This window comes from Trachinotus anak, unplaced genomic scaffold, assembly GCF_046630095.1.
Source record: "Trachinotus anak isolate AG129_WGS33_773 ecotype Australia unplaced genomic scaffold, CSIRO_AGI_Tana_v1 ptg000030c, whole genome shotgun sequence".
Taxonomy (NCBI): Eukaryota; Metazoa; Chordata; class Actinopteri; order Carangiformes; family Carangidae; genus Trachinotus; species Trachinotus anak.
The window spans coordinates 95364-119349 of record NW_027273881.1 but is presented as its reverse complement, the minus strand read 5'-3'; the positions used below and the strand labels follow the sequence as shown (position 1 = coordinate 119349).

The 23986-nt window shown below is 43.8% G+C and overlaps 2 protein-coding genes across 10 annotated transcripts in view; one reads left to right on the top strand and one right to left on the bottom strand.

Moving 5' to 3' along the window:
- The window catches only part of LOC139612045 (NACHT, LRR and PYD domains-containing protein 12-like), a 606901-nt gene that overhangs the window by 495520 nt on the left and 87395 nt on the right, over positions 1 to 23986 (bottom strand). Inside the window, exons 1-8 of one of the 3 annotated variants that reach the window (XM_071467170.1) lie at positions 19937 to 20133; positions 19397 to 19490; positions 19020 to 19169; positions 16615 to 16734; positions 16282 to 16517; positions 14191 to 16051; positions 12682 to 12855; positions 9663 to 9839 (exon numbers count right to left, since the gene is read on the bottom strand). In XM_071467170.1, coding sequence (XP_071323271.1) covers positions 9663 to 9839; positions 12682 to 12855; positions 14191 to 16051; positions 16282 to 16517; positions 16615 to 16734; positions 19020 to 19150 — 2699 coding nt within the window. In that variant the 5' untranslated portion in view covers positions 19151 to 19169; positions 19397 to 19490; positions 19937 to 20133. Of the gene's footprint in view, positions 1 to 9662; positions 9840 to 12681; positions 12856 to 14190; positions 16052 to 16281; positions 16518 to 16614; positions 16735 to 19019; positions 19170 to 19396; positions 19664 to 19936; positions 20134 to 23986 lie in introns of those variants that run through there. The other 2 variants (XM_071467169.1, XM_071467168.1) reach the window with 2 other exon arrangements.
- LOC139612046 (NACHT, LRR and PYD domains-containing protein 12-like) overlaps positions 1 to 23986 on the top strand; it is a 286486-nt gene that overhangs the window by 237791 nt on the left and 24709 nt on the right. The window lies entirely within an intron of this gene.

Below are 23986 nucleotides of genomic sequence, written 5' to 3'. Positions count from 1 at the left end.
AAAAGTATCCCGGACAAGCCCCCAATTGTTACATCCCTTTGGTGTAGTCTAGGGGTGGACAGGGACAGTAAACAGGACAAATCAAGAATTTGTAAAGAGCCAACTGGCAGTTTGATGATTTATTATACAACTTAAATTTTAACACAAAAATACCAAGAGGTTAGAGTACCTCTAACTATTGTCACTGAAACAAAACCTGTCTAATCTGATCTAAAGAACTTCCCAAACCAAAAACAAGGGGTGGCACCCACCACTAACCTGGTGTTTCTAGACAAAGCAAAACTAGGTGGTGAAAATGTAAAGGGTACCCCAACTTACCTATCCTTTCTCCCCACACAAACCTTCAAGTAACAATCTAAATCAATATGACACAACACAGGCAGTCTACTAGGGCAATAAGGGGAAAATGAGAGAGAGGGAGCTCCTCATCCAGGCTCCCCTTTATGTAAACTCCCGGCAGATGATTGGCCACTCGGACAGCCTGGGAACCAATAGGCCGTCCTCCAGTCTGCTCAGGTGTGACCCAATCAACCCATCAGCACCTAGAGGGAAAACTAGGTGAGGGAGAAAGACAGGAAACAGAGGGAGGAGGAAAACGACAAAAAAAAACAAAAAAAAAAAACACTATGCCCCTGCATGGCACATAACACAAGTATGTAATTAAAATAATGTTGACAGCCAGCAAATAAGCTATGGCAAGAAGGTGGCTAGCTAAAGAGCCCCCAACAAAAGGGGAATGGATTGGAATTGTAAATGAAATATATAACATGGAAAAGCTAACTTTCTCCCTGAATTTGTGTATGGACAAATTTACCAATTACTGGAGGAAATAGACATCTTATTTCGATACAGATATGCCCCAACACAATAACTAACTCATGTCTTTTTGAGTATGATGCTGCAATCTTGGCACACCTATTTTTGGGCGGGTTCTCCCATTCTTTTTTGCAGAACCTCTCAAGCTCCATCAGGTTGGATGGGAAGTGTCAGGGCACAGCCATTTTCACATCTCTCCAGAGATATTCAATCGGGTTCAAGTCTGGGCTCTGGCTGGGCTGCTAGGACATTCACAGAGTTGTCCCGAAGCCACTCCTTTGTTATCTTGGCTGTGTGCTTAGGGTTGTTGTCCTGTGTGAAGATGAACCTTCGCCCCAGTCTGAGGTCCAGAGCGCTCTGGAGCAGGTTATCATCAAGGATGTCTCTGTACATTACTGCATTCATCTTTCCCTCGACCCTGACTAGTCTCTCAGTTCCTGCTGCCGAAAAACATCCCCACAGCATGATGCTGCCACCACCATGCCTCACTGTAGGGATGGTATTGGCCAGGTGATGAGCGGTGCCTGGTTGGAAGGTTCTCCTCTCTCCACAAAGCAACGCTGGAGCACTGTCAGAGTGACCATCAGGTTCTTGGTTACCTCCCTGACTAAGGCCCTTCTGCCCCGGTCACTTGGCCGGGTGGCCAGCTCTGGGAAGAGTCCTGGTGGTTCCAAACTTCTTCCATTTATGGATGATCTGTTTATCTATGAACTTCTGTCTGATCTGTTTGATCTATGTCTTTTAATACCTATCTGATCAGTTTCATCTAGATCTTCATCTTTATCTCGGAACTACTGTCTGATCTATTTAATCTGCACCTACAAATGTCTGATCTGCAGAGAGCAGAGAATTGTCTGGGACACCCCCTCTTCGTCTCCTCCGCACCTGACTCACATCCACTCGCAGGTCATCCAGTGGGGGCAGTGAACAGCCCCACCACCTGCCTTGCCATTGCAGGCAGCTCAGGGTTCAGCTACAGTGGAGACTTGCCATATTGTTGGACGGGCCGGTCGATGGGTCATTGCAAATACCTTCTCTTCACAGCTTTGACAGCAACTACACTCATTATTGGAGACTCCATAATAAGAAATGGTACAGTCTTCCCAGCCTGGTGCAGGTCTACAATTTTGTTTCTGGTGTCCTTTGACAGCTCTTTGGTCTTGGCCATAGTGGAGTTTGGAGTGTGACCGTTTGAGGTTGTGGACAGGTGTCTTTTTATACTGATAACGAGTTCAAACAGGTGCCATTAATACAGGTAACAAGTGGAGGACAGAGGAGCCTCTTAAAGAAATCTTGTGTCAGAAACACAGACTCCATGAGGGTGGCATGAGGGCCAGACATCCTCTAGTGGGACCTGTGCTCATGGCTCATCACCGTGTAGTTCGATTGGTATTTGCCAGAAAACACCACATTGGACGCTCTGCAAGTGGCACCCCATTCCCTTCACAGATGAGAGCAGGTTCACACTGAGCACATGTGACAGACCTAAAAGAATCTGGACACGCTGTGGTGAATGTTATGCAACATCATCCAGCATGACCGGTTTCGGTGGGTCAGTGATGGTCTGGGGAGGCATATCTTACTGGTGTGCACAGACCTCCTCATGCTAGGCAACAGTACCCTGACTGCTGTTAGGTACCAGGTACAGGTACCAGGTACACTGACAGACTTTACACTGGTGCAGTGGGTTCCAGAGTGGCCAGACTATGTAGGCAGTTCCTGGATGCCAAAGACATTGATGCATTATTCAATTCAATTCAATTTTATTTGTATAGCTCCAAATCATAATATACATTATCTCAAGGCACTTTACAGGGTGAGGTCAAGAATCTTTTAATACTTTTTAATACTTTTCAAGAGGCAGTAACTGAACTTAACCTTGTCTTAAATCCTTACAAAACAAAATATATGCTGTTTTCAATAGCTAAGAAAATTGATCTTAGTGGCATTCAGATTAGCATTTTACTTGGCACAGAAATTGAAAGAGTCTTGCATTACAAATACTTAGGCATCTGGATAGATGATAAATTTACTTTTAAAATCCATATGGACAATTTAGTTAAAAGATTGTGGATGAAACTTTGTTTCTTGTATAGAAATAGAACCTACTTTCCTATATGCAGTACAAAAAGAATAATTGAAGCTCTATTTCTTTCTATCTACTTAACTTCTGTCTGATGGGTTTCATCTATATCTATGATCGTCTGACCTGTTTCATCTGTGTCTATGAATGACTGTCCAATCTGTTTCATCTGTGTCTATGAACTTCTATATTTTAAAACTTATTTCTGATCTTTTTCAGCTATATCTATGAACCTCTGTCTGATCCGTTTCACCTATATCTATGACTGTCTTGATCTGTTCCAGTTATATCTGTGTACATCTGATCTGTTTCATCTAGATCTACAATCTTCTGTCTGGTCTGTTTCATCTGTATCTATGAATGTCTTTCTGATCTGTTTCATCTACATCTGTAAAAGTCTGTTCTCTTTCATCTATATCAACAAACTTCTCTCAAACTGTTCTATCTACAGCTACCAATGTCTGCCTGAACTGTATCATTTATATATAACTTCTGTCTGATCTGTGAACGTCTGTCTTCTCTGTTCCATCTATATCTTCAAGCTTCTATCTGATCTGGTCCATTTATATCTACAATGTTCTGTCTGATCTGTTTCATTTGTATCTATATATTTCTGTCAGTATGTTTGAGCTATGTGTATGACATCTCTCTGATCTGTTTCATCTATGTCTATGAGCTTATGTCTGATCTGCTTCATCTACATCTACAAATGTGATTTATGTCATCTATAACTATGACTTTCTGTGTGATCTGTTTCATCTATGTCTATGAACATCTGATAGAGCTGAATCAGCTATCTGTACCAATGTCTTATCTGTATCACCTGTATCTACGAATGTCTGTCTGTTCTCTGAACGTGTGCCTGATCTCTTTCAACTGTATCTACGTAGTTCCATATGATCTGTTTCATCTATATCTACAAGCTTCTTTCTGATTTGTTTCATCTATGACGAAGGACATCTGTCTGATCTATTTAATCTATATCTCTGGAGCTCTGTCTGATCTGTTTCGACTACCATGACATTTTTAATTACATACTATACTATGAAGTTTTTTTAAGACATACAATACTGTGAGATTTTAAGTCTTATCATACTGTGATGTTTTTATCCCTTACTATCCCATGACATCTTTTATGACTAGTATACTATACTATGACATTTGATGCCTTACTATACTGACATTTTTAATTTCTTCATATACTATGACATGTTTTATCTTATAGTATAGTGTGACATCTTTTGACATAATTTATGGCTTACTATCCCATGCCTATCCCATTTTTTTATGACATACTATATTATGACTTTTTTCATGACTGACTATACTAGACATTTTATCCTTTGCTATCCCATGGCATTTTCTATGACATTTACTGCCTTACTATACTATGACGTTTTTATGACACACTATATTATTACATTTTTTAATGACTTACTATAATGTGACATATTCTATCACATTATATTATTATTTATTATCCTCCTCCTTCCCACTATCTTTTTGTCAGTGGAGGAAAGTCAGTAAATACTATGAAATTAGTATAATAATACACAATATTTCCAAAGACATTAATAATAATAAGAATAAAATAACATCGATCTTTATACAGTAACAGTGTTCAGTCCGTGTCCCTCAGTGACCACAGGTCTGACTCACAATCAGTAAAAACCAAACAAAAAACTCTCCTCTGGTTTTGGTGAGAAACATCAGTAGAGTGTGAATCATTTTCTCCTTTAACACAGTCCATCAGTCTGGCTGTATCCTTTAACGAGGGTGAACAGTCCATAGCTGATCATCAGACTGTCATTATGTTTTATAGATCTGGAGGTTTCCTCCTGCAGCACTGGCTCCCTCCTGAATGTCCAAGAACCTCATCCTCTGCCTCCTGTTCCTGGGCTCCGTCATCTACAGACACATTACAGTACATTCAGTTCACTCTCTGGAATCACAGCCACGTGTCAAAGGTCACAGTGAGGAAAAACTCTGCAGGTGAGTTTGCTTTTATCGGTCTGTCAGGAAAACTACTTCAAACAGCAGAACCAGAAGAGCTTCCAAGAACTAGGGCTGCTTCTCATAGTTGATTGTGGGTTTCACTAAGGTCAGACTTTAACCTGTCTACTGAACCTTTTCTCTCTCCTCACTCTTTTTATTCTTATTGTAGAATAATTTTTTTCTCTTTTTTAGTTTATGCTTTCACTAACAGAAACGACAAACATCACCAGACTGCATATTCAACATTTGGGTTGCCAGGTTGTGTTGGTGATTATCCTCCTTCTCCTGTAACACCTTGCTCACGCAGAATCCATTATTAACAGTTTGACCTCTGACCTTCAGGAAAACAAGTTACAGAGCATCTGGACCAAAATCATCTCATAAACATTTTAAATTAAAGTCTCAAACTTTTATCATCAGTTTATTAAAATGTATAACTGCAGATGACTCACTGACTTTTGCTGCCGACTCATTAGAAAGTGAGAGAGTTGTTTTCATGATTACGAGCTGAACAATGAAACACAGTCACTGACAGAGTGGGAGCTGACCAGTACAAACAGCAGGGTCAGTGTCTCGGTGCAGCCGGTCTGTTTTGGTTCCCATCATTCTGGTAACACCTGATATTTCAGATTTGTGCTGTGAAGCTCCACATTGTGTTGACTGACAGAACTTGGTGTTATGGTTTCACCAATCTGTCACTGTCTGTTTAAATCTCTATGGACCGAGTCCCCGACAAAAACCATGTCAACTAAACCGTCCCACTGCAGGGTCCATCCAGCGTTCACACTCCACCTGTTTGGTTATGGACTCTGGTGTGTTTGTGTGTGTTGTGCTCTCAGCTGACACCACCTGAAAACGATGACTGACCTCAGGACTGTGATTAAACAGCTCTGAAATCCATCTGGTAACGTAAACCGTCAGGGAAGAGATCCTATGACTGATCTGGAAGCCTCACAGTTCTGAAGTTAAACAGACACAGTAACTGTCCTGCTGGAGCCTGTTTCTTCCTGTCTCCACCTGTGTGCCTCACCTTCCTGTTCCAGTCCTGTCATACGACACTGATAAGAACTTTGAGCTCTTTGTGACCTGCTGAGTCTTCTGCCACTGGAGTCCGTCCACTTCAAGCTTCATCATGAGCTGTGTTCAGAGATGCTCCTCTTGTAAGTGGCTGTCTGAACCTCTGTCATCACTGAGCTGCTTCACCACAGAGCTGCTGCTCACTGGATGGTTCCTGTTCCTGCAGGAGATCAGCAGCTGCTCAGCTCTTCAACCCACCAACAGTCAGAGTCACTGAGCTCTGTTTGGTCAGGAGGCAGGAGAGGAAGTGATTGGCTCAAGGGAATCACCAACCAGCCAATCAGCAACAAGACCATGAAGTTTCAGAGCATGGTTCAGATTAAAGCAGATAATCACTCAGGTGAGCAGGTGAGTGTGAGTGAAGGCCGGAGCAGAAACTGTGGAGCTGCTTCACTCTGTCCTGACACATGAAGACTGACAGACTCTGCAGGACAGGTGGTCCCTCTGGGCAGCAACAGGTTAAACATGGCTCTAAAATGTTTTTCAATTCAACTTTATTGATATAACATATAGATAACATACATAAAATATGTTCTACAAACACTTTGCCCAAAGTGATTCACACAGGATTAAAACAACACAACAACAAAAAACACTGAAAAGACATCTAAAAGAAAGGTAGTGGAAGAGCTTAGTGATCTGCATGGAACATAAAACCAAAGAAAATCTCATGTCACAACTTTACAGTGGTTTCTGAAAGGTACAGAGAATCACAACAGTCTAAACAGGTAGTGATAAAAGTGTGAGTGAGGATTCTGAGAGACTTTGGAAACATTTCTTATTTCTTCCTCTAAAGATCTGAGGCTAAAGTGATCCCAAATATGTGATTAGTGTTTTCATTTGTTTGCTGAGACCAAACACAAAGTGTAGATTTTCTCTTGCTGCTTTTAAAAGGTTTTTACACATCCATGTGTTAATGTTAGTGAGACAGGCGATGAGAGAGAGCAGTGCAATGGAGTCATTTGGGGAAACAGAGATGTACAATTGTGTATCATCAGCGTACAGATGGCACCCAATATGGTGATGGTTGATACTGTTTCCCAATGGGAGCAAATATAGTGATAACAGGATTGAGCTGTGAATGGTTCCTTGAGGAACACCATATTCTGTACTGTGGGTCCCCTGAGGATATTCACCATTCCTATGGCTGTTTCATTAAATAAGAATAAATCAGACTAAAACACGATCAGAGACCGGCTCATTTCTCATTTACCACTTTGATTACAACACTCTCTGTGCTGTGGGTTGCTGAATAACCAGTGGTTGATTAAAAACTATTTTCTCTCAAAGAAATGTGTCTGGAATTACTTAACTGGCAGTCGTCCAGATTGATCATTGACATTTTAAAAGCAGTAGGTTTCCTGAGTTCAGAGGACTTTATTATTCTTGTTGTGTGTTAATATTTGCTCTGCTGGCTCTAACATAAATGTTTTCTTTTAAAACTGTGCTGAGATTTTCTCAGTTGAAAGTTGAGTTAGACTGAGAGCAGGTGGTGGATTTAAAAGATTATCAGGTGTAGAGAAGAAAACTGTGGTTATTTTGGTTTTATGAATTAATTGTTAATTAAAACCCTATGTTCAAAAATATACAAGTGAACATGTGATTTGCATTTTAATTTCTACTACAGTAAAAAAATTCAGCTGAAGAACATGAGGCTTCAACGTCTGAGTCAAACTAATCTTCAGAGTTCAAGTCATTTTACTGTGAAATTCCCTCTTTGTGAAGCTCAACAAGGAAACTGTTCAGAGCTGAACTTGATGAGCTTTAAGTCCAGAGACACTGATGATGCTCTGTCAGATCCAGAGGAACACACAGGGATGATGGTGGACTGGACTCTGTGTGTGACAGTGAAGCTGTTCTCAGATCAGTTCAGACTGCAGCACTGAGAGTCATCTCCACTTCTTCTGGTTCCTCTGTCAGTCACTGCTGGATCAAGCTCTCCTCTCCACTCTCACCACCTCCAGCTGTGTAGAGAAGAAGAAAGCAGAGGAGATGAATCAGTGTTTACAGAGACTCACTTCATCAGTCAGTGATGCAGCAGGGACTTCAGTCCTGTTCAGACCAGATGTGCAGCAGCTGCTTCCTCTCAGCTCTCATGTTAACGTGTTGGAGTGAACACACTGAGCTGGAAGCTCACAGACCTGCAGAGACGTTCAGCATCAAGTCTGTTCACTCTGCACATTTCACTCAGTCCACAGTGGAAACAAAGTGCTGAGTCAGCAACAGGTCAGTGGTGGATTCACTCCTGTTACCTGTCAGCTGATGTCACTTTAAACACAGAGTCTCTGTGTGTTGATCAACATGTGAGCTGCTTCTGAAACATCACCTGACTGAACATGGAGGCTGTCACTAAGAGCCAGGGACTGTCAGGCTCCATCACACTGATCTCAGAGCTGTGACACAGATGAAACTGATCAGCTGTTTAGTGTTGAAACCAGAGAACAAACAGTCTCAGATCAGATTGGACAGTTTGATGAATGAGGACACTGTCTCTGTCCATCTGTGAGGCTGTCAGCTGGAATCAGCTTTATTTCCTGTACACATCAACACAACAACAACAGTCGTCTTCACATCAACTCACACACATGATCACAACAAGCTTCTGGCTGCTCTGATTGGCTGACTGTTGTCTCTCTCTCTGTGTTTCTGTCCAATCATGAAGCCTGTCCCCATTCTCCTCTCACAGCTTCACTGAGGAAAGCAGCCACTGAGGAGTTTGGAGGTTCACAGGAAACACTGGATCTTTGCTCTGATACTAACTGTGTTTAGTACAATACTGCTGAGAGCAGCATGGACTGACTCCGCCCCTCTACTGACCTCAGAGTCTCCAGTCTACAGTCTGGACTCTGCATGAGACCACGGAGATCCTTCAGGTCTGGATCCTGCAGGTCCTGGTTTCTACTCAGGTCCAGTTCTCTCAGATGGGAGGGGTTGGACTTCAGAGCTGAGACCAGAGAAGAACAGCTGATCTCTGACAAACTGCAGTTCATCAATCTGAATAAAGAATCCAAGATGTGAGTTTAGGAGACAAAATTCCTGCTTGAAACCACAAAGAGTCAAACAGACAAAGTAAAAACAGCTCTCATTAATATTCATGACAACATGCTGCTGCTTCAATAAAGACGTAGTGACTCCACCTCTTCAACTCTGCCAGCTCCACCTGTGGCTCCATCTATACAAACTCATGTTGTGCAGATTCTACTAAAGATCCTCAAGTTTTCAAAGACAACAAACATGTCAGGCTGAAGTTTGGAGACATGAGAACAAATGTATAGAAATATATGTTCAATTCACAGACACCTGGTGACTGAGCTCAAATATTTAACACAGTCGAACCTACAGGATTTAAAGTGATGAAACAACCTGTTGCTATGACAACTTGGCTTTGAATATCGGAGTCAGTACAAACATCACAGAGCCTTATAAAGGTGTTGGGACCATCAGCTATTGATTATAGATCAGTTATTGTCTGACAGATTCAATGTGTTTCTGTTGGTGTTTTAAAAAGTCATGAGGTGAAAGTTGAAGAGAAACAGTCACTGGACTAAAAGCAGAGAAGAAGAAAACAGACTTTACCATGAAGATCCTCAGTGTGGATCAGTATAATATCAGCCTCATGTCTGCAGCTCAGTGTCAACACAACTTTCACATCACATTCATCTCAGCACAGAAAGAAAACATGGAGTCTGACCTCAGAGTCTCCAGTCTACAGTCTGGACTCTGCAGAAAACCACACAGACCCTTCACTCCTGGATCCTGCAGGTTCTGGTTGTATCTCAGGTCCAGTTCTCTCAGATGGGAGGGGTTGGACTTCAGAGCTGAGCCCAGAGAAGAACAGCTGATCTCTGACAACCTGCAGTTCTCCAATCTGAATAAAGAATCAAAGATGTAGATCAATGATTGATAATCAATCAGATTTGTCCTGATCAATGATCTTTGTCTAAAATGAGTAGAGTGACTTTGTCCTTCTACTATTGTGGATCTTCATCATGTCAGCCTTCTACACACATCATCCAAATGTCAGCACAACATTCATACAGCTGTTGATGTGAACACAGGTCGATCAGCTGCTGCTGACCTCAGTTCAGTCTGTAATCAGAGGAGAATCAGAGGATTCACGTCTGTTTAGTCTGTTCCCTCTCTGACACTACAGACATCAGCACAGAAACAAAACACTGAGGACGTGAACAAACAGTGAGAACTCAGTCACACTGTTCAGAACAAACATGGTGGAGCAGCTTCAATGTTCCAAAGTCACCAAACAACTGCACAATGTCACATTTACAGGAGGAGGGAAAAGATTTCTCTGTGTCCACATCTTTAAAGAAGAACTTGTGTTACTGTTGAGAACTTGAGGAGGACGAGTGCTCGGCCTCAGTCTACCACCGGTGTTACAGCCCATTCTGTGAGCCGTCAGATTCTGTGACAGCATGAACCAGTTCACCTTCAGGTAACGTTCAGAGCCTCCTGCTGGAAAACACCACAGATTTATTCCGCTGATCTTCACTGAATGAGGAAGTAGAATTCATCTGATTTTCACATCAACCCCCCAGTGAGGAGCAGACTGAGTGAGGACGGGGTTAATGAAGGTCACAGAGCAGAGATCAAACCTGTGCTCACAGTCCTACAACCCTTCAGCTCAGCACAACGTCCACGGTTTAGGTCTGATAGTTGATGAACAGAGTTTCTCTGAGTGTCAGTGTCAGTCTGCTCTGGTAACTGCTCCTGAACCACAGTCACATGACCACTTGTGTTATTCATGGGATTAGAAGAAGCTCCATTCTTCAAGATCAAGTCTGAGCTTTTGTTGTATTCACACACAATCAACTAGATATGACATGAAGGACACCTGGAGCGCTTTGAGTTCACAGTGCACAGGTTCAGAGAAGCACAACGTGGACTTGAAGAGAACAGAAGTGAGAGCAGCTCAGTTCAGGTAACAGGGACCAGACTGATCTGCCAACAAAACCCCTACAGCCAACCTCCCCTGGAGCTCAGCTTTCAGAGCAGGCTCCTCTGCCTCTGCTGCCAGCTCTGTGTATCTGAGCTGTTTCCTCTCAGAGGCCGTTTCTCCTGCGTCCTCCCATGGTACTGTCAGCTCCACAACATACACAAGCTGCTGTGTTTCTGACCACAACACAACATCTGCTCTCAGATCAGTGGCAGCTGTCTCCTGAGGAACTAGGAGCTGTTTTCCTGGATCTCCTCTGATTGGCCAGTCCCTCCCTGCCTTCAGCTGCATCACGCCTGTTCAAAGCTGCTTCCTGAGTCCTTCACCCTCAGCAACAAATCAAATCCATCTTGTCTCCTTCTGCCTCCAGTGAGTTCACCTCTGAGCTCTGACTCTCAGTGGCTGCTGGGAGACACCTCAGCACCTGCTGATGTCTCCAGGTGTGTGGGCCTGGAGACAGGCTTGTTTTAGCCCCTGATAGAAGGAGCCACATGAAGCTCCACCTGAACATAGAGGACATGTTGGCTCCTCACCTGTTTATTCACTATGATGTTGGGGAGGTGGGAGCTGCTCATAAATTGCTCCCAGCATCAATCTAATCCTTCCTGCCTCCATGTCCCAGCTGAGTTTCCTCTTGTCTCCACTTTCCCGCCTCAGCCACTGGCCCTGCTTTGATCTGGTTTGTGTTGCAGTCTGAAGGTCTGTGGCTTCCCATGATGCTGCAGTGCTGACATCAACACACAACAACAGCTGCAATATTTGTTGGTTGCAGAGAGCTGCAGCTTTGCTGGTGTTCAGATCAGCAGCAGCAGCAGAAGATCTGTGAGACTGTTGCAGTTTGATTCTCATCAACTTTCTGATTTTAACATCAAACTCTGTCAATTCTCTGCTGCTCTGAATCACAAACACTGTGACTGCTCTCATCCAGGGGCCGAGTGGGACCCTTCATTTTACCTGGAGATCACCAGTCCCAGCTGTTAATAACACACAAAGACAAACAGCAGCTAACACAAGCACAGGGCTGCTGCCCAACAACTAGCAGCTAGCTATACTAGCCACATTTAATATGAGCTGAGCTAGCAGCTAGCTACAACGCCCCTGCTTAGCATTTCAGCTGCCGGCTCTTTACTGGATGTTGAATCTCTCTGTGATTGTGGAACATTTCTCTGCTTCCTCCTCCAGTATTTGTTCTTCTTCATTCTTCTCTGCTCCACCTTTCTCCTTCTCTTTCTGCTGCTGCTTCAAACCAATGTGAACAGTGAACACACACGTTCCCTGATAACACCAACACGTCTCTGATGACTCTGTACCAGCCCCACTTCACAGCTCTTATTGGTAAGCAGCTGACCAATCACAGTTCAAGGCACACTGAGGTTGTACCACCTGAGGAGGGGCCGCTCATTTACCCCCCGACTGCAATTATAGACTCGGTCTGACGTGCTGGGAGAGACAAGAGGCTGCGAGGCTCAGTTCAGGCTGCAGGATGGTGCAGCGAGGTAGACCACTTTTATATAACACAATATTATTAGTCTACACAATAATCAGTCCGGCCCCGGCCCCCAAACAGCCCCCGGGGATTCTGCTGACCCTCCCCATCACCACTCTGCTCCTGGTCTCATCTTCCTTCTTTCTCTTCACTGGCTGACTTTTTAAATCCTCACACAGAAATCCTGAAAAAATGAACCAACCAATGAAAAACTGGGACTTCACAGATTTGAACTGAATATAAAACTACAACAGCTCCAGTCAGTGAACTGACCTCAGAGTCTCCAGTCTACAGTTTGGACTCTCCAGTCCAGCACACAGCTGCTTCACTCCTGAATCCTTCAGGTAGTTTCCACTCAGGTCCAGGTGTCTCAGATGGGAGGGGTTGGACTTCAGAGCTGAGGACACGACTTCACAGTGAGTCTCTGAGAGTCCACAACCAACAAGTCTGTGATGAGAGAAAATATAAAATGTGTTAGAATAAAATTGTTTGTAATAAAAGACACAGAAGTTAAAATGTATCTGATGAGAAAAGATGATGATGTGATGAACATCTGCTCTTCACGTCTGTGGCTCAGCTCATCTTATCTGATTGTGTTTGACATGAAACAATAATTCTCATCACTCTCCCTCAGACCTGCAGAGTTTCATGGGAATCTTTGTTGTGCAGATGAAGGAGGGAAAATGATGTTACATTTCTGCTTCCATCATATGATTTGATCCAGAGTCAGAATCTTGTTCAGAAAAACCGTTTTATTCTCCACTGTTTTTAAACTGACTCCAGATTGCTTGGCTCTGCTGCCTCTCTGTAGAAGTCAACACACACCACTGCATAAAACACATCTGGCTCATTGTGGTGAATCAGTGGCAGCGCCCACGTTGATCCATGAACAAACTGTCCTCAGTAAAACACTAGTGATCAACACTTAGTGGACTCTACAGTTACAACCTGGAAGCATCTGCTCCATGCAGCAGCAGAGCAGAGTCCAATCACAAAGCAGCAGAGTCTGATCATCTGTTTTTCACAGAAGGTCCTCACAGAAACATGACACTGAGCTCTGGTGTGTAGAAGAAGACTGAATCCTCCCATTCTGCTCTGATAGATTCACACCTGTGTTCTTAGCTGAAGCTGAACATTTCCTGATACGACTCTCCTCTACAGCAACAAGAGAGAAAACACCCTGGACTTTCTGTCTCATTCAACACAATCTATGGAAAGACTTTAAAGCTCCACCATGACATTTCAAAAAACACAAGTTCATTCTTCAACATGAAAAGTTCAATAATAAGTAAAGCTCAGCCTTGATCAGTTCAATACACTCAGGGGTTTACATCTCCACTCTTGTTCTGCTTCACTGCATTCACTGTTCACTGTCACACACTGATGACTGTTGTCATAGAAATCTCATGAGTCCTGAATACAGACCTCCACAGATTCATCACTGCTCTCCTGTAACACTGTCACAATGGACAGTTTCAACAAAGCCGAAGCAGAGACATCTTCTTTTTTCATTCACACATTCTTCTTCCTCAGAAAAACCTGCTGCCTACATTACCCACAATGCACCTCAACCATCAACCTCGGCTATTAGATTAAGGTGTTTTACGCAGAAGAGATGAGGGGGTGACATCACCTGAGGACATTTATCAGACTGCACAGCTGGAGACACTAAAGGTTTAATACTACTGTTTTCTCATATGCAGGTGTCCTCCCCAACTCCTGGAAACACCTGGAAACACCTGGAAACACACACTGAGGTCATGTCATCATGTCTGGACTCACCGAGCCTTCCTGCAGTTCCTCACAGCTGGGATCAGTCTCCATCGTCCCACCTCTGATGTGTTGTACTTGTCCAGGTCCAACTCATCCAGAACCTCCTCTGACATCTGCAGCATGTAGGCCAGAGCTGAGCAGTGGATCTCAGAGAGTCTCTGCTCTGATCTGGTCTCTGACTTCAGGAACTCTTGGATCTCCTGATGAACTGAGTGGTCCTTCATCTCCATCAGACAGTGGAAGATGTTGATGCTTCTGTCAGGAGAGATTTCATCACTGTTCATCTTCTTCAGGTTGTTGATGGCTCTCTGGACGGTTTTTGATCTTTTCTTCCTCTGGCCCAGCAGACCTCCTAAGAGTCTCTGGTTGGACTCCAGAGAGAGGCCATGAAGGAAGCGAACAAACAGGTCCAGGTGACCATTTTTACTTCTGAGGGATTTCTCCATGGCTGCCTTCAGGAAGACATTCAGAGGTGGATGATGACTATTATGGTTTCCAAACACCCCAGAAACCTTCTTGAACAACGACTTTGGAGTTGAGTCCCTGTGTTTGTCATCTTGTCCCAGGACGTTCTCCAGGGCCTCTGTCTTCCTGTTGGTGTAACAGTGGAACATGTAGACTGCAGCCAGAAACTCCTGAATGCTCAGATGAACAAAGCAGTAGACTGTTTTCTGGAAGATCACACTCTCTCTTTTGAAGATCTCAGTACAGAGTCCTGAGTACACCGAGGCCTCTGTGACATCCAGACCACACTGCTCCAGGTCTTCTTGGTAGAACATGATGTTTCCTTTCTCCAGATGTTCAAACGCCAGCCTCCCCAGCTTCAGAAGAACTTCCCTGTCAGCCTCCATCAACTCCTGTGGATTCGTCTCATGTCCCTCATCATACTTGAGCTTCTTCCTCTTTGTCTGAACCAGCAGGAAGTGTGAGAACAGGTCAGTCAGGGTCTGGGGCAGCTCTCCTCTCTGCTCTGTAGTCAACATGTGCTCCAGAACTGTAGCAGTGATCCAGCAGAAGACTGGGACTTGACACATGATGTGGAGGCTCCTTGACTTCTTGATGTGTGAGATGGTTCTGCTGGACAGCTCTTCATCACTGGATCTCCTCCTGAAGTACTCCTCCTTCTGGGCGTCAGTGAAGCCTCGTACCTCTGTTACCCTGTCAACACATGGAGGAGGGATCTGATTGGCTGCTGCAGGTCTGGAAGTGATCCAGACCAGAGCGGAGGGAAGCAGGTTCCCCTGGATGAGGTTTGTCAGCAGCAGGTTGACTGATGACGTCTGTGTGACATCAGACACAACCTCCCTGTTGGTGAAATCCAGTGAAAGTCTGCTTTCATCCAGGCCGTCCAAGATGAACAGAACTTTACAGACAGCCAGCTGCTCTGCTGTGACCTTCTGTAATGTTGGATGGAAAACATGGAGCAGCCTGAGAAGACTGTACTGCTGCTCTCTGATCAGGTTCAGCTCCCTGAACGAAAGCAGAACCAGCAGACTGACATCTTGGTTCTCCAAGCCCTCTGCCCAGTCCAGACTGAACTTCTGCACTGAGAAGGTTTTTCCAATGCCAGCGACGCCGTTGGTCAGAACCACTCTGATGTGTCTCTGTTGGTCAGGTAAGGCTTTAAAGATGTCGTGGCACTTGATTGGAGTGTCATGGAGGGTCTTCATCTTGGAAGCTGTCTCCAGCTGCCTCACCTCATGTTGGGTATTAACCTCTTCACTCCGTCCCTCTGTGATGTAGAGCTCAGTGTAGATCCTGTTGAGGAGGGTTCCACATCCTGTTCCATCACTTCCTTCAGTCACACGTTCACATCTGCTCCTCAGACTGATCTTATGTTGATCTAAAACCTCCTGCAGACCACTATCTGCTGAAAGAGAAGAGACAATGTCAGACTGAAGACAGAGAATCTGAGAATCTGCTGATTATTTTCATCAGCTACAGAAAAACTAAAGAGCAGCAAAGAAAAGCTTTTCAATGTTGTGCTATTTAGAATCATCTGAAATGTCAGTGCTGTGTGTTAGAACAACTGACACTGGAGAAAACAACAGGTCCTGGTTTCAGAAATGAAAACATCAGCAGACACATGTTCAGTCTCACTTTGTACAGTGCTGCTCTGACTGGCTGTCTGCAGTCCAGGTCTGGTTCTGGGTCTTTGTCCACACTGGGGACAGGAGGGGTCTCCTGAAGAGCCAGACTGGTCCCAGTATGAGGTGAAGCACTGTCTGCAGAACCAGTGTCCACAGCTGGTAGAGACTGGATCCTTCAGGACGTCCTGACACAGAGCACAGCAGGACAGCTGCTCCTCCACAGAGACACCACTCCTCTTCCTCCCTCTGTGAAGACATGTCTTCATCACTAACATGTCACAGTCAAATATGTCTAATAACTGAATCATCTTCAGCTCAGTTTACAGTAGAAACTGTCTCTTACTGTGAGTCTGAGGGTCCAGGTTCAGGACTGAAGTGTGGAGGAAGATCTTTGGACCGGTCACTCTTCATAGACAGACAGCTGGATCCTGGAGACTCCGCTCTCAGTCTGTGGTTCTGACCTCTGCAAACACAAACATGTTTTTATTCATATCACATTGATCACTGATCAATTCTCTGATGACAGAGCCATTGTGGGAACTCTCAGCTGACGTCCTGCAGTGACGTCACCATCCAGCACCGCACACTGTACTGAAGGATGGAAGCAACACAGCAGCATCCAGAAACAACACTGTTGTGTCAGTCAGTCATTAAATGTGACCAGTCTCCAGCTGTTGATGACCTGTCTCACATCAGCTCTAAAGAAGCAGATGGTTTTTATGTTTCAGACCTCTGGCTCTAATAATGTGTCTTCATTCATAAAAAGACACAGTAGAAAACATTCTGAATTAGTTTGATGTCTAAAAAACCTTTAAAAACCATTCAACACAGGGGCTAACAAACACTGATATTCATTTTCTCTGTTTCATGTTTGACTTGATCAGTACAGTTGATAACATCGGCCATGAACAGAATCGTCTTCTCCACTGTCAGTGCTGTGTTAGTTTCCTCTGGTCGACCTCCCTCTGATCTCAAACCCTGACTCACTTTGTCACTTTCCTCCCTTCTCCTTTGTCCTTGTGTCCTTGTGTCCTTCTCACTGCTGCTGCAGAGCTTATGCTGTGAACCACTTTCACTTCTGCACTTTCCACAGCCCTCTCCCTGACTTCACAGACACCATATGTCACCCTGTGATGGCCACCACACTTGTAACATTTTTCCTGCACATTATCTCCACAGTCTTCAGCTCTATGTTCACCTCCAGATCGGGAGACCTCTGCTTTCCTTTACAAACTGCTGCAACATGTCCAGACCTCTGGCATTTGTAGCAGAGTGGGGGAGGAATATAACTGGAAAGCTCATACATCCAATTCTAACTTTTTCTGGAATCACAGACTCCTGAAACTCCAGAAGCACAGACGAGCTATCAATCTGTTCACGTTACCTGTTTTCAACGATCTCTTTATTCTGCTCACCTCACCTCCACTCGTACTCTGTCTGAGTCTGTCCAAGTCTTCATTAACAGGAATACCTGTCATCACTCCCCAGGTCACTCAGCTCTCTCCCAGAATCCTTCTTTTATTCACCAGTTATTTGGAAAAGCTTTATTTTTCTGTTCTTCTGTTTTATAGGTTATTAACAAGTTTCCATCACAAAGATCTGAGCCATTTCCTCCTCTCCTAACTTCTTGTTTAATTCCCTTGACAGTGCTCTCAGACCTAGACTCACCTGCTCATCTTCCTTCCTGAACTGAAGGATTATTTTAAAATCCTCCCTCACCACCTTTTTGTGAACAACTCTCCTCTTCATGTGAATTGATCTGCCTTGACTTCATCTTGTCTGTTCTGCCCCTGTCCTCGTCCTCTCCTACTAGAAACTGGAGTCCAGTCATCCAACTCCACATCATCATCATCATCATCCTCTTCATCCACCTGAGTTTCCATCCTGATCCAGTCACAAACCAGATTCTGCCAAACACAGAGTCCAGAATCCAGAAATCATTGTCAAATACCAAAAACATTGTTTAGAATCAACTCACCTGCTACGTCACGTCCATCCTTCTCCACCCACTCCTCTTGACCATGGATGATGCCGGATTAAGTTTTTATTTTGGTACTTCCACTGACCAGCAGTGTGAATTAGCATATTAGTGAAATATTAAGTTTCACTAATATTTAGATTTAACATTTAAATTCTGATTAACTAAATGTGGTGAAATGTTGTTATTTCAGTATGAACCACTTTACAATCAGCGGCCCATATTACATAGAGCCTGAAATCTGTATAAACAGCTGACAAATATCTAGTTTGATGTTAAAAAGGCTCAGTCATTTCCTCCAACAGCTGCTCACTGTAGTTTGGATCAAACTAACTGTGGAGAGTGAAGCTCTGACATGTGAAGCTCATCATTCAGGCTGTAAAATGATCCTGCAAAGTGTGGTCAACTCTGTTAGATCCCAGCTCATCCAGGTTCACCAACACACTGCTCTCTTCTTCTGTGGCTGCTTCTCTGCTCCACCACGGCCCTTTAATTACTGACATCTTTACATCTCTGTCATGTTCATCAGCTGCAGCAAAAATATGCACAAGAAAAAAGTCAAACTCTTCTTTGTTGGGATCATTTCACAAGAAACCAGCTCCTCAGCAGTCACTGTTAATACACTGATATGTCAGAGGAACCAGGGGAAGTTATTTTCTGCGACACTACGGCAGCTGTTACAGGAAGTGACATCACTGCAGGAGCTCAACACACTAAACACTGTTACAGAGACAGTTTGGAGGTTCACAGGTTTGTAGCAGGTCACTCACTGTGAGTCTGAGGGTCCAGGTTCAGGACTGAAGTTCAGAGGATGACCTCTGGACCGGTGACTCTTCACAGACAGACAGCTGGGTCCTGGAGACTCTGCTCTGTCCTCCTCTTCCTCCACACAATCACTCATCTTCAGGACTTCAGTCAGTCTGAGAGGGAAACCAGTAACACTGACTGTGCGCACACACACACACACACACACACGCACACACACACACACACACACACACACACACACACACACACAGGTTTTCCTCTCAGTGTCTCTGTGTGGACAGAAGTTCACTGTGACTCTTCTTCCCTCCACAGTCCACAGGGACAAACTGACTCAGAGACTTTGACAGTAAAATAATAATAATGTTGTGTTAACACTCACCTGCCTCAGCCTTCAGTTTCCCTCCTTCTGCTCCGTCCACTTCAAATGGAGTCTGAGCTCACTGAACACTTTCACTTTCAGCTGCTCCTCCCCTCTGCAGGTACAAGAAGTCACATGACTCTGTGTGTGTGTGTGTGTGTGTGTGTGTGTGTGTGTGTGTTAAAAACAGGTTTGACATGTTCCACCATCATTTATTAAAAACAGACTCTACTTTATTCACCTTCACATGAAAAAACAAGTCTCACTGTTTCAAAAGAATTATCTTGATTTCCATTCATCTAATATCATTTTCAGGTTGAACTGGATCAAACATCATATTAAGAATAAAGATGCCATGACCTGCCCTTTGTATGACAGTTGACAGTCTTGGACTTTGGTTTATTTCCTGATTTATTTTGTAATTACTTACCTTGTGTGCCCACTGTTGTTTTACTTCCTGTCTTTGGCTCCATCCACTCTGCTACATTTTAGTTCTAAACTCTTCTGACAATACAACAATAAAAATACAACAGTGTCGAATCTGTGTTTATCTGAGCTTACCTTTGGTGAAGTGTGTGAACTTTATACAGATCCACAATCTCCTCCTCTCTGGGTTTTCTATCTCTGACGGGATTCTGTAGAAGCACAAGTCAGACTTATCTCCTCATCTGTCAGTCTGAGAGGGAAACCAGTAACACTGACTGTGAGCTCACACACACAAGAATCAGGACAATCAAGCTGTTCAAGAGACACACCCAGAAACACACACACACACACACACACACACACACACACTCACACACACACTCACCTGTCTCAGCCTTAAACTGAAAGAATCAGATGAGACTCCCTGGACAAAGATTTCAGCTCCTTCCTGAATAAATATGAGGGAAAGCAGCCGTTTCAATGTGTCTTCCAGTCATGGAAATACCTTCTTTCACACCATGTATATAATTTATTCAATGAACAAACAGATCAATGAACAAACTGTTGAAACAACACGTCACGTTATCTCATACATCACTAACCTGTCTCATTATTTCACTAACGAGTCTCATTATAACCACAAACTGATTGATCAAACTGAGGTTTCCTAGCAACAGCTGTCATCCATCCATCATCCCTCCATCAGGTGAATGAAGGGTGGGGTTTGCAGCAGTGCTCAGTGATATGAGGGTGGATGAAGTCAGAGGAGCTTTAAAGGTGGACAGGTGTTAATTGTCCATCTCTTGTATGATGCAGCGTTTTTGTTGTTTGCAAAGAGCCATGAAACCACAGGAGGACTGATGCTGAGATTTATCTTCATCACACATCTGTCCCTGGAAGCTTCTTTCCACCAGTGGACAAACTAAATGAAGTGGTCTGAGTGTTGTTGATCCCAGTCAACCAGTACACAACCAGTGTGGCTCATCAGCTGAGTTCACCGCTGACGACAAAGAGAGCTGCTGTCTGAAATTAAAGAGCCACACACACACGTCCAACCTCTTGGTAACACACTTCACCACATCATCCACAGGATCTCACAACCCCACTGTCACAGTGTGGACAACAAGTCAGCACAACTGACCAACACAGACAGCAGAGTGTGGCTCCGAAACACTGTTTGTTGAACTGTGATTAGAGTGTTGATGTCAGTAGCTCAGATGGAAAGTAGTGGGGACAAATCCCGTAGTGTCGTTACCACACACACACACACACACACACACATACACACACACACACACACAGTGCTGTGAAAGCAGAGGCCACAGTGTCTTAAATGAGCCTCGACCCGGTGCAGTCTACTTGCTGTAATCCCGTAATTCTACCTGATCTCTCCATCTGAGTTTGAACGGTTCTCCTTGTCCCCACCCGCTACCTGGTGGAGCCTCGCCGTCTGCTCGAGGTTCCTCTTCATTCAGGCACCTCCACCCAACGCAGGCCGCTGCATGACGGAGCTTCACCTGCTCATGGGTGCCCACTCTCTGAGTCTGTTCATTTGACTGTGGAAAGTCTTCATGTCTGACAGCGCTCAGGAGTTTCTGTCACCTCCGTTCTTGTAGAGACGCCAGACGAGACAGTGAGGACGCAGGTAACGTGTCTTTCAGAGGCTCAGCATCATCAAACATGCACGTGCCATCGGCTGAGGGAACACTACACGTCCAGATGCAGTGTTCTGTTTGATGAGCTGCTGCTGATGTGCTGTCTGCCTGTTGTTACACACACACCTTGTTTGTGGCTGACTGTGTGGACGTGACCTTTGCCTGCTGCCTGTGTGTTATGGAGCGTGCTTTGCTGAATGATGAGCGTGAGCGCTGGAGAGACAGAGGAGAGAGTGGATTCAAACTAGGACGTAGAAGAACCAGACGTACATTTGATGCCTTCAGTGTGGTTGTATTTGCACCGTGTGCTGCCTCTCCTCACTGGTACGTCAGCTTTCTGCTCCCGTCGTCATCAGACAACCCCACATCAACAAGTTGGCAGCTGCAGCAGCGTTTACCAAACGTCATCCCATTGCACGATTTGTACAACCCCCCTGTGAACGCAGCCAGCTGTGTCCTGATGTGACTCAACAGTGGCTGCAGGTCTCATATGACGTGTAGAGTGTTTGACCACCGTGATGCTGTGTTTCCTTACAGGAGTCCTTCAGGAGATCCAGAGGTGACTGGAAGGTGACCAGATGTGAGTATCAGCCGCTCACTGCTCCCTCTGAGGCTCTGTCCTTGATCATAGATGCTACAAACACTGCTCTCAGCTCCTTTTAAATATGAGGAGGGGCTGCACTGACACTTTCTGAACTGAATGTTCTGAAAATCTTTTTATAGATACCCCATCAGGCCACATGTTTAATACTAGTGATAAATATTCACTAGAAATATTAACTCAAGCTTCACTTACCAGCTTTTGCCAGAGTTTGAAGCTGCATCATGCCTCAGCTGTGACCACCAGCAGATGTGGAGCCTGTGTGTCTTCAGAGATGGTCTTTGGGGTCAGATATAATTGGCCTGATTAGCCAATTATTATTCATTTTCTGTTAATTGTGATGGAAAGTAGTGACTGGAAAGAGTCTCACCTTGGATTTTGACCTGAACAATATTTACAAGTCAGAAAATTTTAGTTACAAGAACTCCTACATGTTATGTACGGGGTTCCTATTTCCCCCCAAAAATCCATTTTGGTCAAACTTAAAACCTGAAGGTGAACATGGACACAGTCCATCTTAAAGCTGTAGCCAGTCATGGTGATGGAAGCTGTGTGTAATATGAATGGTGTTGCTCATGGGCAAAGCAAGTTTATTTAGACACAAGGCAATTCAAAGTGCTTCACAGAGGCACGGACATATATTAAAACAGAACGTTAAGAAGACATTGAAACAGCATTTAAAAAATAATTAGAATAAATGAAAACATTCTAATAAGTCATGTGACAATTACATAAAATCAGGTAAGAAACTTACACCATCTTAAATGAAGAGCTGCAGTGATAGAAGATGTTGAAAACACGGCACAAGATTAAACAGATGTGGCGTGTGTAATTTATTGGTGAGCTGCAGCAAACAGATGTTTTAGCTCTGATGGAAATGAGCTGACAGCAGATCTCAGGTGTTCAGGAAGCTTGTTCCACAGGTGAGGAGCAGAGACACTCAAAGCTGCTTCACTCTGCTTGGTTCTGATTCTTGGAACAGTGAGTGAACCTGTTCCAGATCACCCGAGGGTCTGATGCTTCACATCGTATAAGTAGAGCTGAGATGTGTCTGAGCCCAGGACCGTTTAGTGCTTTATAGACAAGAAGGAGGATTTTAAAATGCATGTAGTGATGTATCCATGGAGACTGATCACCAACTGTGCTGTTCCCCTCAGTTCTCCAGAGCTGTTCGCCTCTTTTAGCTCGTGGCTGTGCTGGCACATGAACTCTGCTCTTATTAACTTGTATCCAGGTGAGAGGTCGCACATGTGTCTAACAGCTGTGTCGCTGACAGCTGTGGAGTCAACACACAGTGATGTGTCCTACTGTCTTTCTGTTGTGTCTCCTCACAGAGAACTGACTGATCCATGTGTATGAAGCGTTCTGCAGTCCTGTAGCCACGACCACTACTGTCCCCTGGCCCCTCCCCTCACTGACTGACTTTTCTTTTAAACTCATGGTGACTCAAAATAATGAGATATTAGATTAAATAAAAAATAAGATAATTAGTCTGAGATATTAAAACAAAATATAAAAACAAAAAAAACACACATTTTTCAAGTCAAACTAGTGAGATACTGAGTCATGATGGAGACACTAAGTTAAAATTGACTGACTTTTTTAAGTCAGCATCATGCCTAAGGAATTCTTTTTTTTTTCAAATTCATAAGCTACTAATGATTTTTTGTGTGAAAATATTAATTCAGTATTTTCTCTATTTTTATTTGTTATTTTCTCATTTTCTTTTTTATTTCAATTTTGATGTAGAGTTACAATTTTTTCATAAGTCATTATCTTTACTTGGTGATATTTTAATTTAAAAGTTATATTTCTGCTCCAGACACAAATGTTTGACTTGGTGTCTCATAATTTGGTGTTACATTATCATCAAGTCATCTCTCAGTTTGATCCAGCATCATAAATTGTTCTTTTACATCAACAGCTTAT